Source organism: Amblyraja radiata, chromosome 1, assembly GCF_010909765.2.
Source record: "Amblyraja radiata isolate CabotCenter1 chromosome 1, sAmbRad1.1.pri, whole genome shotgun sequence".
Lineage (NCBI taxonomy): Eukaryota > Metazoa > Chordata > Chondrichthyes > Rajiformes > Rajidae > Amblyraja > Amblyraja radiata.
Genome location: NC_045956.1, coordinates 33,311,601 through 33,329,587, shown reverse-complemented (window position 1 = coordinate 33,329,587; position 17,987 = coordinate 33,311,601). Strand labels below are relative to the sequence as shown.

Sequence of the window (17,987 nt, the reverse complement as noted above, 5' to 3'; positions counted from 1 at the left end):
AAAAGGCATATATTGATAGGGGACGATCAGCCATGATCACAATGAATGGCGGTGCTTGCTCGAAGGGCCGAATGGCCTCCTCCTGCACCTATTTTCTATTTTTCTATGTTTCTATGTAACTCAGTGGGTCAGGCAGCATCTGTGAAGAACATGGACACAGAGGTGTTCTCCAGAAATGCTGCCTGACCCGCTGAGTTACTCCAGCACTCTGTGTCTTGTTTTGTAAACCAGCAGCTGCAGTTGCTCATATCTACCCCCCGTCTAACAGTTTGTTATTTTGCTCCAGGTTGCTTCATCTGCAGTCTCTCGAGTGTCCTCCTCCCTTACAGCTGTGTCCTTGGATTGAATCCATCCCCCCTCCCCCCCAGTGGTACAATAAAGCGCAGCGCTGGCCGTTTGCTAAAGAGTGTAGAGAGAGCAACACAAACCTCCATTGTCGACAAGCCACCTGCTCGTACTGCCCATCGGGTCCTGCTTTTCAAGAACGGCCACGATTTCACCCTCGTGCAGAGACGTGTCGTGCTCCTGGGCTGCATTGAACTTCCGCTTGGCTTGAAATACCGTCTCAGGATTGTGTGTTGACAGGAGCTTCGTCCTGTGGTCTTGGGTCTGATGGGGAGCTGGTGGCTTCATGGAAATAAAGATTAAGATAAGATAAGTGAGAGGAGCAGAATGAGGCTATTTGGCCCATCAAGTCTACCTTGCCATTCAATCATGGCTGATCTATCTCTCCCTCCTAACCCCATTCTCCTGCCTTCTCCCCATGACCTCTGACCCACTCATTCCTGGGATAATTTCCTAAGCCTTCTCCCGACAGGTTTGGCGGGGGGGGGGTTTTAGGCCAAATGAGGGCAAGTTGGGCCGAAGGGCCTGTTTCCCCGCTGTATCACTATGACTCTCTGACCCTCTCCAGTGCCAGCCCATCCTTCTTCAGATACATATGGGGCCCAAGCTGTTAATATGTAGGGTATATGTTATGTTATGTTATGTTATGTAATGTGCTACAGAGGGTGTAGCCTACTGCCCACCCCCCTGCAGTAGGCCCAGCTCACCCATCACAGACCAAGGTAACCCGTCAACGAGCGAGCGGCCTAGTCCTGCCCTGCCAACCCCTGAGGGCCGGACATGAAGTTTGGTTTAGTTTAGTTTAGAGATACAGCACGGACCGACCAGCGATCCCCCCGTACACTACACACTATCCTACACACAGGGGCCGTGGTTCTTAACCTGGGGGTCGGGTCATTTGTGGCTTTACCGGGGGACATGAAGGGGCCATAAATAACATATCCATTTGTTGAGCCCATGTTTAGGAACCTGACAAAGGTACATCCCACACACAATATTTTGGTCACATATGCGTGTACGTATGCCAAAAAGGTTAAGAACCACTGCACTAGGGACAATTTACAGAGGCAAAATAACCTACAAACCCACGCATCTTTGGAGTGTGGGAGGAAACCAGAGCACCCGGAGAAAACCCACGCGGTCACAGGGAGAAAGTGCACATTCCATACAGACAGCACCGGTAGTCAGGATGGAACCCATGTCTCTGGCGCTGTGAGGCAGCAACTCCACCACTGGGCCAACGTGCATCCCCTGAAGAGGTGAATAGATTCAAGATGGAGGCAGCGGCGGACGCAAGGGACAGAGGTGCCGGTGAGCTGACCGGCTGTGGGAACGAGTGCAGGGCATCGATGGGGGGGTGGGCCGCTGGGCGCCCTGCTGCTGCCTGGGACTCGCCTGCACTGGGCCGCTGCTCAAAGAGGCCGAGCATACGGACTGCAAGCGGCCTTCAGCCCATATAAAAGCCTTTGAAATGCCATTGTATCTGCCTCATCCACTGGAAATATCCTCTCCACATCCACTCTACTCAGGCCTTGAGGAAAATCCAACCATTAGAAAATTAAGTCAACAGCTGAAGTGCAACCAGAAAAGGAGAAGTTGTCCTTGAGAACCAAAGAGCAAATCTGCTGAATTTCATGCACATGACTGCTCCCAACTATAAGATTAGTTCCTTTCCCTGACTCAATTCCTTTTCTTTTTGGGGTCACACGACATGGAAGTTTCTGGAAGGTCAGCATTTACTGCCCATCATGGATTGGCTCAGAATAAAAGGAGGTCCACCACATGAGCAAAGCACAAAGTGCAGAAGGAACTCAGCAGGTCATGCAGCATCTGTGGAGGGAATGGACAGGCGACGTTTCGGGTCATTACAGATAGAGGTCGGAGCTTGCAACAATGTCAGTGAACGATGACCTATAGTGCAGTGAACAGTGGCGCAGCGGTAGAGTTGCTGCCTCACAGCGCCAGGGACCCGGGTTCCATCCCGACTACGGGTGCTGTCTGTACAGAGTTTGTACGTTCTCCCCGTGACCTGCGTGGGGTTTCCCCGAGATCTTCGGTTTCCTCCCACACTCCAAAGACGCACAGGTTTGTAATTGGCTTGGTAAATGTAAAAATTGTCCCTAGTGGGTGTAGGGTGGCGTTAATGTGTGGGGATCCCTGGTCGGCGCGGACCCGGTGGCCCGAAGGGCCTGTTCCCACGCTGTATCTCTAAACTAAACTAAAAACAGCTCTGCCCAAAACCACAAATAATTGCAGAGTTGTGGATGTAGCCCAGTCCATCACACAGATCAGACTCACCACCATTGACTCCATCTACACTTCACGCTGCCTCGGGGAAAGCAACCGATATAATGAAAGACTTAATTAAAATGCTTTTTAAAATAAAATATAATTTAAACGATTTCTACGGCGCATGTAGAAGTAGGTGGAGTTGTTGTGGACATGCTGAACGTCCTGAGCCTTCAAAGGAAGTAGAGGTGTTGGTGTCGATTTCTTGGCCGTTGCTTCGATGTGTGTAGGAGGCAGCCCCAATGCAGGGGGGGGGGGGGGAGAGGAAGAGAGAGAGAGAGCGAGAGCGAGAGCGAGAGAGAGAGAGAGAGAGAGAGAGAGAGAGAGAGAGAGAGAGAGAGAGAGAGAGAGAGAGAGAGAGAGAGAGAGAGAGAGAGAGAGAGAGAGAGAGAGAGAGAGAGAGAGAGAGAGAGAGAGAGGGAAAAAGTAAATAAATAAATAAATAAATGTCTGACATACTCCAGGTGGATTCAAGGGCAGGGTGGAAGTTGGAGGTGAGGACAATGGAGTCCATGAGTTCTGCATGGGTGCAGGAGGCAGACCCAAAGCAGTCATCAATGTAGCGGAGATAGAGATGGGGGATGGGATGTTTTGAACAAGAATTGTTCGATGTAACGGACAAAAGTGTAGGCACAGCTGGGGCCCGTGTCGGACAACTAGGCATAGTTGGGGTCCATGCGAGTGCCCATGGCTACACCTTTAATTTGCAGATAGTGCGATGAGTCAAAGGAGAAGTTGTTGAGGGTGAGGACAAGTTCTGCCAAGTGTGGAAGAGTGTTAGTAGAGGGAGACTGGATGGACATTACTTCAAGGAAGAACCAGAGGGCCTTGAGACCTTCCTGGTGGAGGATGTTGATGCAAAGGGCCTTGGCATCCAATCAATCAATCAATCAGTTTTATTCGTCACTTGCACATAAAGTGCAAGTGAAATGAATTTGCCAGCATCAATACAATGAAAAAGAACACACAACAACGCAACAAAAAAATCCATGGTCAAGATAAGACAATAGGGGAAAAGGAGCAGTGTGACTTTATATCTAACTTATTGCAGACATGGAGAATTTAAAGGTGAACTGTCAAGTCCTGTTTCTCAATGAGATGTGTTGGCAGGAGTACCTTATTTGCTACTAAAATAAGTTCAACACACGCAAGGACAATGCACCTGCGGGCAGCACGGTGGCGCAGTGGTAGAGTTGCCGCCTCACAGCGCCAGAGACCCTGGTTCCGTCCTGACCACAGATGCCGTCTGTACGGAGTTTGTACGTTCTCCCTGTGACCACGTGGGTTTTCTCCGAGATCTCCGGTTTCCTCCCACACTCCAGAGACGTACAAGTGTGTAGGTTAATTGTCTTGGTGTAAGTGTAAATTGGTCCTAGTGTGTGTAGGGTAGTGTTAACATGCGGGGATCACTGGTCGGTGCGGACTCGATGGGCCGAAGGGCCTGTTTCCGCGTTGTATCTCTAATCTCTAAACTAAACTAAAAACTAAAGATGCCTCTTTGCAAAACAAGACACAAAGTGCTGGAGTAACTCAGCGGGTCAGGCAGCATCTGTGGAGAACATGGATGGGTGACGTTTCAGGTCGGGATCGGGGTGGTGGAAGAGAGATGGGAGAGAGGAGGGGCAAGACAAAATCTGGGAGGTAATAGGTGATCACAAACGATGGGGGGTTTATGGGATCATGAGATAAAGGCCAGAGATGAAAATAACAGGTGTGAGACAAAAATGATTGAAGAGTTGTGAACTGTGAAGCCAGAGGAAGGAATGTTTCTCTGGACACTTGGAGGTTGAGGGGAGACCTGATATGTATATAAAATTATGAGGGGCACGGAGAAGGTAGACAGTCAGAACTGTTTTCCCAGATGGGAAACGTCAAAGTCTAAAGGACATACATCTTGGGTGAGACAGGGAAAAGTTTAAAGGAGTAGGAACGAACTGCAAACGCTGGTTTCAACTAAAGAGACACATATTGCTGGAGTAAATCAGCGGGTCAGACAGCATCTCTGGAGAGAAAGGAATAGGTGACATTTCGGGTCGGGATCCTTTCTCTCCAGAGATGCTGTCTGACCTGCTGAGTTACTCCAGCAATTCGTGTCAATCAAGAGTTTAAAGGAGATGTGCGGGGCAGGATTTTCTCCACAGAGGGTGGTGGGTGCCTGGAATGCGCTGCCAGGGGTGGTGGTGGTGGAGGCAGATACGATAGTGGTGTTTAAGAGGCTTTTAGACAGGCACGTGGATATGCAGGGAATGGAGGGATATCGATGACATGCAGGCAGATGAGATCAGTTTAACTCGGTTTTCTTTCCAGCACGGACATTGTGGGCTGAAGGGCCTGTTCCTGTGCTGTGTATCATTAAAAATCACACCCGTGACGCTAATGAATGGGCACCAAGTGGTCACTCACCATAAAGCCTAATGATCTTTTCTTTGATCTTTCTTCCGAGCTGTTCCTCCTCTCCATCACCCGCTGAGCTCCACTGCTGAATTCCTTCCCAAAAGACAATTGATAAATGTCCTCGATGACTTGCTTTTGCTTCTCTTGGATGTTTCTTGCAGGGGAAACCTAGAAAGGTCAAACCAATTATGAATGCTCAGTAGTCACATTTTATCGGAGGTCATTTGGTTAATTGTATCGTGTTGGGGGTGACGGATGCAGCGGTAGAGTTGCTGCCTCACAGCACCAGTGACCCAGGTTCAATCCTGACTACAGGTGCTGTCTGTACGGAGTTTGCACGTTCTACCCGTGACCGCGTAGGATTTCTCCGGGTGCTCCGGTTTCCTCCCACATTCCAAAGAAGTTCAGGTTAGAGGGTTAATTGGCTTCTGTAAATTGTAAACTGTCCTTAGTATGTAGGATAGTGCCGGCGCACGGGGAGATCGCTGGCCGGCACTGACTCGATGGGCCGAAGGGTCTGTTTCCGTGTTGTATCTCTACAATCTAAAATCAACTCTTTGAATTAGCCTCCAAATTGCTCCACTAGAATCATTCTTACCCTGAGCCTGTGAAAATATTTTGTAAATTGGCCAAAAATCTCCTTCTAATGCCCGATATCTATATCTTCCAGAGATGTTGCCTGACCTGCGGAGGTACTCCAGCACTTTGTGTTTTGCTTAAGAGTCCAGATTCTGCAGTTCCTTATTTTCCCAACAATATCAGCCCAAGATTACAGACTGGTGAACACTGCCCGGTCCATCACATGTACTGACCTCCCACAATTGAAGGTATCTGCAGGAGGCACTGCCTCAAAAAGGCAGCCAGCATCAGCAGAGACCCACACCGCCCTGGCCACACCTAAATCTCGTCAAGAATCAAGAATGGACGGCACTGTGGCGTAGAGTTGCTGCCTCACAGCGCAAGAGACCCAGATTCGATCCTGACTACGGGTGCTGTCTGTACGGAGTTTGTACATGCTCCCTGTGGACTGCGTGGGTTTTTCCCGGGTGCTCCAGTTTCCACCCACACTCCAAAGATGTACAGGTTTGCAGGTTAATTGGCTTTGATAAAGATTGTAAATTGTCCCTGGTGAGGAGGATGGTGTTAGTGGAGGAAGATCGCTGGTCATGTGGATTCGACGGGCCAAAGGGCCTGATTCCATGCTGTATCTCTAAACTAAACTCAACTAAAGAGTATTTTGTTGTCATATGTCCCAAAATTGAACAATGAAATTCTTACTTGCAATGACTCAAATGGTTTGCAAGCTCGCATCTGCCATCAGGAAGAAGGTACAGGTGTCTGTAAACCATGACCTCCAGGTTCAAGAACAGCTTCTTCTCAACAACCATCAGGCCCTTGAACACTGCCCAACACTAACCTCAGCATCTGCGATCTTCTATGGACTGTGTCTTTGGTTACACCACAGACTTATTTTTGTACTGTTGTTGAATGTTTTTGCTTATTATATATTCATCTGTGTCTATTGCGTTTATGGGCCTGTTAAGCTGCTGAAAGTAAGTATTTCATTTGCCATTGTCAGTACACATGGCCATGAAACACTCTCGACATGACATCAAATTACAATTACAACAGCCCAGGCAATTTGGGACAGAGATAAGGCCAGTACTGCCACCTAGTGAGAGAGCAGCAGATAGCATTGAGCAAAGATGGCATTGAGTTTCTTCCATTAAGTTCAATCTTCCATCGGGGTGGGAGATTGCAACCTTCACATGCTCTACCCTGTTTCGACTAATGCAATCGACCCGACGTGCACAAACAAATAGATTAAATAGAAAAATTGACCTACAACTTTAGGCTGCGCACGCCATTCGCAGTGACCTGCTGGAGTAACTCAGCGGGTCAGGCAGCATCTCTGGAGAACATGGACACAGAGTGCTGGAGTAACTCAGCGGGTCACGCAAAATTTCATTTTGAGCATCACCTATCCATGTTCTCCAGAGATGCTGCCAGACCTGCTTAAGTTACTCCAGCACTTTGTGTTTTTTTTTGTAAACTAGAATCTGTAGTTCCATGATTCTACTTTTTTCCATTTAGTTTCATTCATAGAGTTACAGCACGGAAACAGGCCCTTCAGCCCATCGAGTCCACGCTGACCATCGGACATCCGTTCGCATTAGTTCTATGTTATCCCACTTTCTCATCCACTCCCGACACACTAGGGGGCAATTTACAGAAGCCAATTAACCTACAAACCCGCACGTCTTTGGGATGTGGGAGGAGACCGGAGCACCCGGAGTCACAGGGGGAACGTACAAACTCCACACAGACAGCACCCAAGATCAGGATCAAAGTCGGGGGTGGTGGTGGAAGCACAAAATCATACTGGCTTTTAAGAGGCTTTTAGATAGACACATGGATGTGCAGGGAATGGAGGCTTATGGATCATGCAGAGATTAGTTTATCTTGGTATTATGTTCGACAAGGACATTGTGGGCTGAGGGGCCTGTTCTTGTGATACTGTTCTACGTTCTAAAATACTATCCATACAACCACCACCCCCTGGGTAAAAAAGAATCTTACCCCTCTCACTTTAAACCCTAGCCCTCTGATTCTCGATTCCCCTTGTCTGGGTCAAAGACTCCAACTATTCCCCTTATGATTTTGTACACCTCTATAAGATCACCCATCTGCCTCCTCCACTCGATGGAATAAAGTCCTAGCCTGTCCAACCTCTCCCTAGAGTTCAGCCTCTCAAATCCTGGCAACATCCTTGTAAATCTTCTCTGCGGCCTTTCCAGCTTGATGTCATCCTACCCAATTAGCATTTACCCTATCTATCACCCGACCCATAAGATCACCCCTTATTGGAAGAAAGATCCCGACCCAAACCGTCGCCTATCCGAGTTCTCCAGAGATGCTACCTGTCCTGCTGAGTTACTCCAGCACTTTGTGTCCTTTTGTGTATTAACTGGCATCTGCAGTTCCTTGTTTGGATCATAAATCATTGGATCATAGGTCATAGAGCCATACAGTACGGGAACAGGCCCTTTGGCCGACCAACATGCCCCATCTACACTAGTCCCACCTGCCTGTGTTTGGCCCATATCCCTCTAAACCTGTCCTATCCCTGTACCTGAGCAAGTGTCTGTTAAATGTTGTTATAGTCCCTGCCTCAACTATCTCCTCCGGCAGCTCGTTCCATACACCCACCACCTTTTGTGTAAATCATTACCCGTCAGGTTCCTAATAAATCTCCCCCCACCTTATTACTAAGCAATAGGTGACCACTAGCAATTTGGGGAGGGAGGTGGGTGTGGTTAGGCAGATGGTTACCTGCCATCCTGTTGAGTTACTCCAGCATTTAGTGTCCTGTTGTGTAAGCCAGCATCTGCAGTTCCTTGCTTTAACTCCTGACCTCTGGATCCAATCACTGGATGTTTTCAAGTGAGAGTTGGATATACAGTAACTCTTAGGGCTAACAGAATCAAGGGATATGGGGAGAAGGCAAGAACGGGGCACTGATTTTGGATGATCAGCCATGAGCATATTGAATGGCAGTGATGGCTCGAAGGGCCGAATCGCCTCCCCCTGCACCTATTTTCTATGTTTCAACTCCCCCTCCTATTCCCAATCTGACCTTTCTGTCCTGGGCCTCCTCCATTGTCAGAGTGAGGCCCAGTGCAAATTGGAGTAACAGAACCTCATATTTCGCTTGAGCAACTTACACCCCAGCGGTATGAACATTGACTTCTCTAACTTCAGATAGTCCTTCCTTTCCCCCTCTCTCCATCACTTCCCCCTTCCCAGTTCTCCCACCAGTCTTACTGTCTCCGACTACAATCTATCTCTGTCCCGCCCACTCCCCTGACATCAGTCTGAGAAAGGGTCTCGACCCAAAACGTTGCCCATTCCTTCTTTCCAGAGATGCTGCCTAGTTGTTGAACCAGATCCATGGTTCTCCTCATTGTATCCCGCATGAGAACACATCTTCCTTAGCCAGCAATGGGCCTACCAGGAGACCACCCTGCCTGAGATCATCTGTTGTTGGCCCTGATTGGTCCTGGTCTTTTCACCCCTCCAGCTCCTCACCTCCCCTCTACCTACTTTCAGTCAGAACAAGGGTCCCAACCCGAAAACGTCATCCATCCTTTTTCTCCAGAGATGCTGCCTGACCCGCTGAGTTACTCCAGCACTCTGTGTCCATATCCTCCAGAGATGCTGCCTGACCCGCTGAGTTACTCCAGCACTCTGTGTCCATGTTCTCCACAGATGCTGCCTGAGCCACTGAGTTACTCCAGCACACTGTGTCCATGTTCTCCAGAGATGCTGCCTGAGCCACTGAGTTACTCCAGCATTTTGGGTCTGTCTTCTATGTTTCTATGACCCGCATCTATGTCTGAAAGATAAAGTGTGGAGGTGCGGTCCCAGCCCCTCCCCGTGGTGTCAACGTACCAGGGTGTTAGTGAGGGCCGGAGATGCCTGCAGCGCGGAGCCCATGAGGTCATGGAAGATGGCCATGAAGCAGCAGATACAGTTGAGCAGGATCTGCCTGGCCGCCCTGTTAAAGGTCTGCAGCTCCTCCACCAGCTGGCCGTTCAGGGCCTGGTAGTCGCGCCGGGCCTGGTTCAGCTGCTCCGCCGCCCGCCTGTCCCGCATGCTCTCCGACTGCCTCAAGCCGCCCACGTGGTCCAGGAGCTTGTCGTAGCGTTTCTGGATCAGCTTCTGGGGGGCGGCAAAGAGGACCTGCAGGGTTGCGAGGGGTGACACGACCACTCTCTCCAGACGCTCTCTCTGTCAGCAAAGGCAAACATCAGCAAGGGGTTAGACACAGGGAAAGCACACCAATGCCTCTACTTCCTCAGAAGGTGTAGGAAGTTCGGCATGTCCGCAACAACTCTCACCAACTTCTACACATGCACCTTACAAAGCATTTTATCGGGATGCATCACAGCTTGGTTTGGGAACAGCTCCATCCAAGACCCGGAAGAAATTGCAGAGAGTTGTGGACGTAGCCCATACCACCACACAAACCAACCTCCCTTCCATTAACTCCATTTACACTGCACGCTGCCTCGGCAAGGCCGCCAGCATAAACTAGGACCAGTCTCACTCACTCTTCTCCCCTCTCCCATCAGGCACGAGGTATAGAAGTGTGAAAACGCACACCTCCAGATTCAGGGACAGTTTCTTCCCAGCTGTTATCAGGCAACTGAACCATCCTATCACCAACTAGAGCAGTCCTGACCTCCCATCTACCTCATTGGAGACTCTCGGACTATCTTTAATCGGACTTTACCTTGCACTAAACGTTATTCCCTTTATCCTGTAACTGGACCCTGTGTTGGAACTTCTATCACCAGGTCAGAAATGTCAAAGACTAGAGGGCGCAGCATTAAAGTGAGGGGCAAAGTTCAAATGAGTACAGGGCAAACACAGCAGGTGGGACGAGTAAAGATGGGGCATTTTGGGCGACCCGATGGTCCAAATGGCCTAATTCTGCTCCTTGTTCATCAGTCACTGAGGAGCAAAGAGGTCCTTCTGCAGTTGTTCAGGGTCCTAGTGAGACCACACCTGGAGTATGGTGTGCAGTTTTGGTACCCTAATTTGAGGAAGGACATTCTTGCTATTGAGGGAGTGCAGCATAGGTTCACAAGGTTAATTCCCGGGATGGCGGGACTATCATATGCTGAGAGAATGGAGCGGCTGAGCTTGTATACTCTGGAGTTTAGAAGGATGAGAGGGGATCTTATTGAAACATATAACATTATTAAGGGTTTGGACACGCTAGAGGCCAATGTTGGGGGAGATAGTTCCCGATGTTGGGGGAGTCCAGAACCAGGGGCCACAGTTTAAGAATAAGGGGTAAGCCATTTAGAATGGAAATGAGGAAAAACATTTTCACACAGAGAGTTGTGAGTCTGTGGAATTCTCTGCCTCAGAGGGAGGTTCCCTGGAGGCTTTCAAGAGAGAGCTAGATAGAGCTCTTAAAGATCAGGGGATAAGGGGAGAAGGCAGGAACGGGGTACTGATTGTGGATGATCAGCCATGATCACAGTGAATGGTGGTGCTGGCTCGAAGGGCCAAATGGCCTACTCCTGCACCTATTGTCTCTAATGTCTTATGATTGTGATCTCGACTCCCAGTCTTGATGCAGGGTCTCCAGCCAAACCGTTGACAATTCCCTACTCCGCTCTTGGGCTGTCCCTGCTTCACCCCTGAGACCTTTGTATCTCCAGTTCCTGTGCTGTACCGATCTATGTTCCATGGTCCTACAGACTCAGAAGCAAAGGGATCTTCCAAGATGACGCCCAACCCAGGCGACCATCTGCGTGCTAGCCACAGAAGCAGATCTACAATCACATATTACAATCGCTCCACACCCTTAAACCTCTACCCCTACGACATCATTTCTTACTTTCACTGTGATCGGACTTTACCGGTTTTACCTTGCACTGAACATTACTCCCTTATCATGTATCTGTACACTGTAAATGGCTCGATTGTAATCATGTATTGTCTTTCCGCTGACTGGTTAGCACGCAACTAAAGCTTTTCACTGTACCTGGGTACATGCGACAATAAACTAAACTGAACTAAAGTGAACTGAATTGATAACATGGAACTAGTGCAAACAGGTGATTGATGGTCAGTGCTGACTAGGTTGGGCCGTAGGGCCGATTTCCATGATTTACCGGGTGGCTGCCTCGCTAACAGTCTGTCTGTCCTTTCTCCTTTTTTGGTATTTTTAGAATGTGTTAAAAGTATGTTTTAGTGTTCCTCGGTTTGTTTTATGTGGGGGGTGATGGGGGGGGGGTTTGGGGAACCTTTTTAAAAAATCGCTTACGACGGAGATGCGATTTTTTCCGTATCGTATCTCCGTCCGCACTGCGGCCTAACATCGTGGAGTTGGTGGCCTTTCCTGGAGACTGTCAGCGCTCCAAGCCGCGGGAGTCTGCGGGACTTTAACATCACAGGCCTGTGGACTTTAACATCGTGAAGCCTCTGGTAAGAAGAGGCCGACTCGGGAGCTCCATACCGCTCCTCAACCTTGGGACTTTAAACTGTGTTGAGTGTTTGTTATTTATTCTATGTTATGACTGCAGGCTAAACCATTTCGTTGCACTGAAAAGTGCAATGACAATAAATTGAATCAAATCAAATCAAAAACCGCCCCGACGTGGGAGTTTCGATCACCCTGACGGGGGCTTCGATAGTTGGCTGCGGGGGGCTTTGATCGCCCCGACTGAGGATGGTTTGACTGTCCCGACCGCAGGAGAACATGAGGACGAAGTTTGAACTTTATTGCTTTCCATCACAGTGAGGAATGTGGAATCCACTGTGGTGGATGTTTATGTTAACTTTTATGTGCTTAGTATGCTTAGTATTAACTGTGTGTCTTGTTGCTTTTCACTTAGTATGGCTGTATGGTAACTCAAATTTCACTGGACCTTAACTGGTACATGTGACAATAAACTGACCTTGAAACCTTAAGACCTTGGGCCCGTATTTCATGGGGATTATAACAATTAGTCTCCCCGTTGGATTGCAACCTTGTCGTGGTCGGGGAGCTTGTGTGTCTCAGTGACCCCTAGAGCTATGCCAGCGGGAGATTTGTCTCCTGTTAGGGTCTCCCATGCTGGACATGTCGAAGGGTAGAGGCGAGACGAAGAGCGATCCACTGGTCCTCCAGGTTGGAGGTTGCGCACAGGTCTAACAACCCTGTCTCGTAAAACAAATATGTTACAGAAACAGCAACTGAAGGAATCAACACTACCGAGTGGAGGACCTTCATTGCTGCCCTACATGCCAGGAGGCATAATAAATAAGTAAGTAAGTAATAATAATGAGCAGAGTACTTACAAAACTTTCAACAGAATTGAGATAGTTTTTGAGTTCCCGTAGAGAGTTGCCGTTGGTCTGGTCGGGATCTTGGAAAGTTCTCTGAAGTCCATGGACATTCTGAGCAGCCAACAGCATCCCTTCCTGAGGAAGAACAAGAAGCAAATGGTCAAACAGTGACTGAGAAACACAAATGAGATGGAATGGAGGAACTGCAGATGCTGGTTTACAAAGTGCTGGCTCTGCAGGCAGCATCTGTGTAGGACATGGGTCGGTGACGTTTCAGGTCAGGACCCATCTCCAGATATGCTGCCTGTAGGCTTGTCCTCAACAACTCTCACCAACATCTACAGATGCGCCGGAGAAAGCATTTTATCAGGATGCATCACAGCTTGGTTTGAGAACAGTTCCACCAAGACCACAAGAAGCATGGAAACAGAAAAATAGGTGCAGGAGTAGGCCATTCGGCCCTTCGCGCCAGCACCGCCATTCTATACGATCATAGCTGATCATCTAAAATCAGTACCTTATTCCTGCTTTTTCCCCCCATATCTCTTGATTCCTTTAGCCCTAAGAGCTAAAGCTAACTGTCTCTTGAAAGCATCCAGTGAATTGGCCTCCATTGCCTTCTGTGGCAGAGAATTCCACAGATTCACAACTCTCTGGGTGGAAAAATGTTTCCTCATCTCAGTCCTAAATAGTCTACACCTTATTCTTAAACTGTGACCCCTGGTTCTAGGCTCCCCCAACAACGGGAACATTTTTCCTGCATCTAGCCTGTCCAAACCTTTAAAGATTTTATATGTTTCTATAAGATCCCCTCTCATCTAAATTGCAGTGAATATAAGCCCAGTCGACCCATTCTTTCATCATCTCCAAGGACCTTAAGTGGGGGGCTACCATCGACTCCACAGTCAAAAAGGCACAACAGAGGATGTACTTCCTGCGGCAGCTGAGGAAACACAATCTACCACAGGCAATGATGGTCCAATTCTACAAGGCCATCGTAGATTCTGTTCTCACCTTCTCCATCATGGTCTGGTTTGGCTCAGCCACCAAGCACGACGCCTGGATGCTGCAGCAAATCATCCGATCAGCAGAGAAGGTTATTGGCTGCAACCTTCCATCCATTGATGAACTGTACACTGCAAGGGCCAAAAAGCGAGCGGGCAAGATCATCTCTGATCCCTCTCACCCTGGCCACAAACTCTTTGAATCACTTCCCTCTGGAAGGTGACACCGGACTGTCAAAGATGCCACAGCCAGACATAAAAACTATTTTTATCCACGAGTAGTTGCTCTACTCAACAGCCAAAAATCTGTAGTCACCCTTTGATCTGGTATTTTGTTGGTTCACATGCTTGATCAATGGTGTTTTATCATTAATATCTTATTATTATTAATGTTTAGTGTTTTCTGAGTCATTCATAACTGTCACTGTAGGGTCATGTTGTTACTTGTGGGTGGAGCACCAAGGCAAATTCCTTGTATGTGAATACTTGGCCAATAAACTTACTTTCTTCAAAGGTTCAAAGGTTCATTTATTGCCACATACACCAATTGGTGTTGTGAAATTCAAGTTGCCATTGAAGCACATTAATAAGAATACAACATAACATTATAAAGAAATTTAACATAAAACATAAAAACATCCCCCTGCAATGGTTCCCACTGTGTGGGAAGGCACAAAGTCCAGTCCCCATCCCCTTGTCCACCCATAGTCAGGCCTATTGAGGCCTCTGCTGTTGCCGCTACGGGGCCCGATGTTCAGGCCCTTCTCGCCGGGTGATGGTGCTCCGGCGTTGGGAGAACCCTCTCAGCGGCCTGGGATACCTGGAACGGCCGCTTCCTTATCGGAGACCGCGGCTTCCGAAGCCGACAGGCCACGCCGGTCGGAGCTCCACCACTGGTGATCTCAGCGAAAGATCCCAGGCACCCGATGTTAAAGTCAGCGCTGCCGCCCGCGGCTGATCGCTCCGCAGCATCGCGATGTTTCATCGGCGGTCTCAGCATTCCGGAGCTCCAGCGTGGTGACCCAGGCAAAGCATTGCCCGCTTCGCTCTGCGATAGCGCTTCAGCTACGATAGCCGCCGCCGATAGCCGTGGTTCTGGCCGGTCCCGTCAGGAAAATCCGCTCCAGACCCGATGGTAGGCAGCGAGGACGGGTCGAAGATGCTGTTCGGAGGAAAGCCGCCTCTCCGCCCAGGTAGGGACTAGGAAAAGCAGTTTCCTCCTCCCCCCCCTCCCCCCCCCCCGAATCCCCCACATAAAAAGACTATTCCTCCATAAACAAAACACTGTTTAACATACTAAAAATAAAAAGATGCGAAAAGACAGTCAGCTGCAGGCAGGGCAGCCATACCCAACTGGACGCCACCCCTCATCCTCCTGAGCTCCAAGGAATAGAGGCCTAGCCTACTCAACTTCTCTTTACAGCTCACACCCTCTAGGCCTGACAACATCCTCGTAAATTCCTTGCTTTTAAACGATTAAATCTTCCAGATTGTCCAATCCTGATGAAAAAGCAGTGATACGGAGCATAGAAGAGCACAGCACAGAACAGGCCTTTCATTGTCCACTCCGCCATTCAATCGTGGCCGATCTATCTCTCCCTCTCAATCCCATTCTCCTACCTCCTGCCATGGACTATTTGCCCTCCTCCCATCAGGGAGGCGGTACAGGAGCCTTAGGTCTCGCACAAGCAGGATGAGGAACAGCTTCTTACAAAATACCATTACCCTGCTGAACTCACAGGCCCGACGCTAGCTATCTTTTATACCCTTTTATCTGTATATATTTATTTGCCTATGTACTAGTTCAATTCATCCACATTGTACATATTGTTTTAACCAGTAATTTTACTACTTTGCACTGATTAGACGCTAAACTGCATTTCGTTGTACCTGTACTCGTATTTGTGCAATGACAATAAAGTTGAATCTAATCTAATCTAATTTAATCTTCTCCCCATAATCTCTGATATCCGCACTAATCAAGAAACTATCTATCTCTGCCTTAAAAACATCCACCGACGGCCTCCACAGCCGTCTGCGGCAATGAATTCCACAGATTCACCACCCTCTGGCTAAAGACAGAACGTGGCTAGTAGGTGGTGAAAGACCAGATGAGATTGGAGTCTGCACCAACACACACCTGGATGTTCTGCAGGTAGGAAGACGTGTTCTTGGCACAAAGTCTCACCGCCTTCTCCAAGTTTCGAAACGTTTTCTCCTCTCGGTCGAACGTCTCATCTTTGACCTGAAACCAAGGAGAATTTAAGCGAGAGAGAAAAAAACACACACAAAGTGCTGGAGGAATTGAGCGGGTCAGTCAGCATCTGCAGAGGGAGAGGACAGATGACGTATTGGGTCGGGATTCTTCTTCAGATTCATGGAACCATAGATTCAAACAGAGTTGCCCACACCAGCCAAGGTGCCCCATCTAAGCAAGTTTGGTCTACACCTCACGCTGCCTCAGCAAGGCCAGTAGCATAATCGAGGACCAGTCTCACCCCAGACATCCTCGCGGGGGGAGGAGAGTGGGGGGGGGGGGGGGGCGGGGAGGAGAATGGGAGGGTGGGTGGGGTGGGTGGGGGCGGGAGAGTGGTGAGGGGGAATGGGGGGGAGTGAGAGGGGTGGGAGGGTAGTGGGAGGGGTAGTGGGGTGGAGTGGCGGATAGTGGGGGAGAGTGGGGGGGGGGGTGTATATGGGGAAGATGTGGGCCCATGTATCATGGTGTGGGTACAGGGTGCTGTTACCTGCAGCTCTCCTCCAGTGAGGATCTTCAGGTGACTGGTGACGCGGTTAGACTTCTTCCTGATGGAGCGGATGTTGACCCTGGACAGCTTGTCCCTGAGAGACTCCTCCTCGTCACTCTTCTTGTACTTCATCACTGAGGAACACAGGCGGAAAGAACCCGTCAGCAGAGAGGTTTAACGTGGAGACACTAGAGACTGCAGAAGCTGGGACCCACAGCTCACTCACAGTGCTGGGACCCACAGCTCACACACAGCGCTGGGACCCACAGCTCACACACAGTACTGGGACCCACAGCTCACACACAGAGCTGGGACCCACAGCTCACACACAGAGCTGGGACCCACAGCTCACACACAGCGCTGGGACCCACAGCTCACTCACAGTGCTGGGACCCACAGCTCACTCACAGTGCTGGGACCCACAGCTCACTCACAGTGCTGGGACCCACAGCTCACACACAGAGCTGGGACCCACAGCTCACACACAGCGCTGGGACCCACAGCTCACACACAGCGCTGGGACCCACAGCTCACACACAGCGCTGGGACCCACAGCTCACACACAGCGCTGGGACCCACAGCTCACACACAGTGCTGGGACCCACAGCTCACACACAGTGCTGGGACCCACAGCTCACACACAGAGCTGGGACCCACAGCTCACACACAGCGCTGGGACCCACAGCTCACACACAGAGCTGGGACCCACAGCTCACACACAGAGCTGGGACCCACAGCTCACACACAGCGCTGGGACCCACAGCTCACACACAGTGCTGGGACCCACAGCTCACACACAGAGCTGGGACCTACAGCTCACACACAGAGCTGGGACCCACAGCTCACACACAGCGCTGGGACCCACAGCTCACACACAGTGCTGGGACCCACAGCTCACACACAGAGCTGGGACCCACAGCTCACACACAGCGCTGGGACCCACAGCTCACACACAGCGCTGGGACCCACAGCTCACACACAGCGCTGGGACCCACAGCTCACACACAGCGCTGGGACCCACAGCTCACACACAGCGCTGGGACCCACAGCTCACACACAGTGCTGGGACCCACAGCTCACACACAGTGCTGGGACCCACAGCTCACACACAGCGCTGGGACCCACAGCTCACACACAGCGCTGGGACCCACAGCTCACACACAGCGCTGGGACCCACAGCTCACACACAGCGCTGGGACCCACAGCTCACACACAGCGCTGGGACCCACAGCTCACACACAGCGCTGGGACCCACAGCTCACACACAGAGCTGGGACCCACAGCTCACACACAGCGCTGGGACCCACAGCTCACACTCAGAGCTGGGACCCACAGCTCACACAGTGTCTGTGGAGGGAATGGA

At 50.0% G+C, this 17,987-nt stretch overlaps 1 protein-coding gene across 1 annotated transcript in view; it reads right to left on the bottom strand.

Annotated features, from left to right (window-relative positions):
- arhgef38 (Rho guanine nucleotide exchange factor 38) overlaps positions 1-17,987 on the bottom strand; it is an 89,812-nt gene that overhangs the window by 14,779 nt on the left and 57,046 nt on the right. The window contains exons 7-12 of the mRNA XM_033020225.1: positions 16,625-16,758; positions 16,021-16,125; positions 12,889-13,011; positions 9,481-9,819; positions 5,038-5,196; positions 429-627 (exon numbers count right to left, since the gene is read on the bottom strand). Of these exons, the coding sequence (XP_032876116.1) occupies positions 429-627; positions 5,038-5,196; positions 9,481-9,819; positions 12,889-13,011; positions 16,021-16,125; positions 16,625-16,758 (1,059 nt within the window). The remainder of the gene's footprint in view (positions 1-428; positions 628-5,037; positions 5,197-9,480; positions 9,820-12,888; positions 13,012-16,020; positions 16,126-16,624; positions 16,759-17,987) is intronic.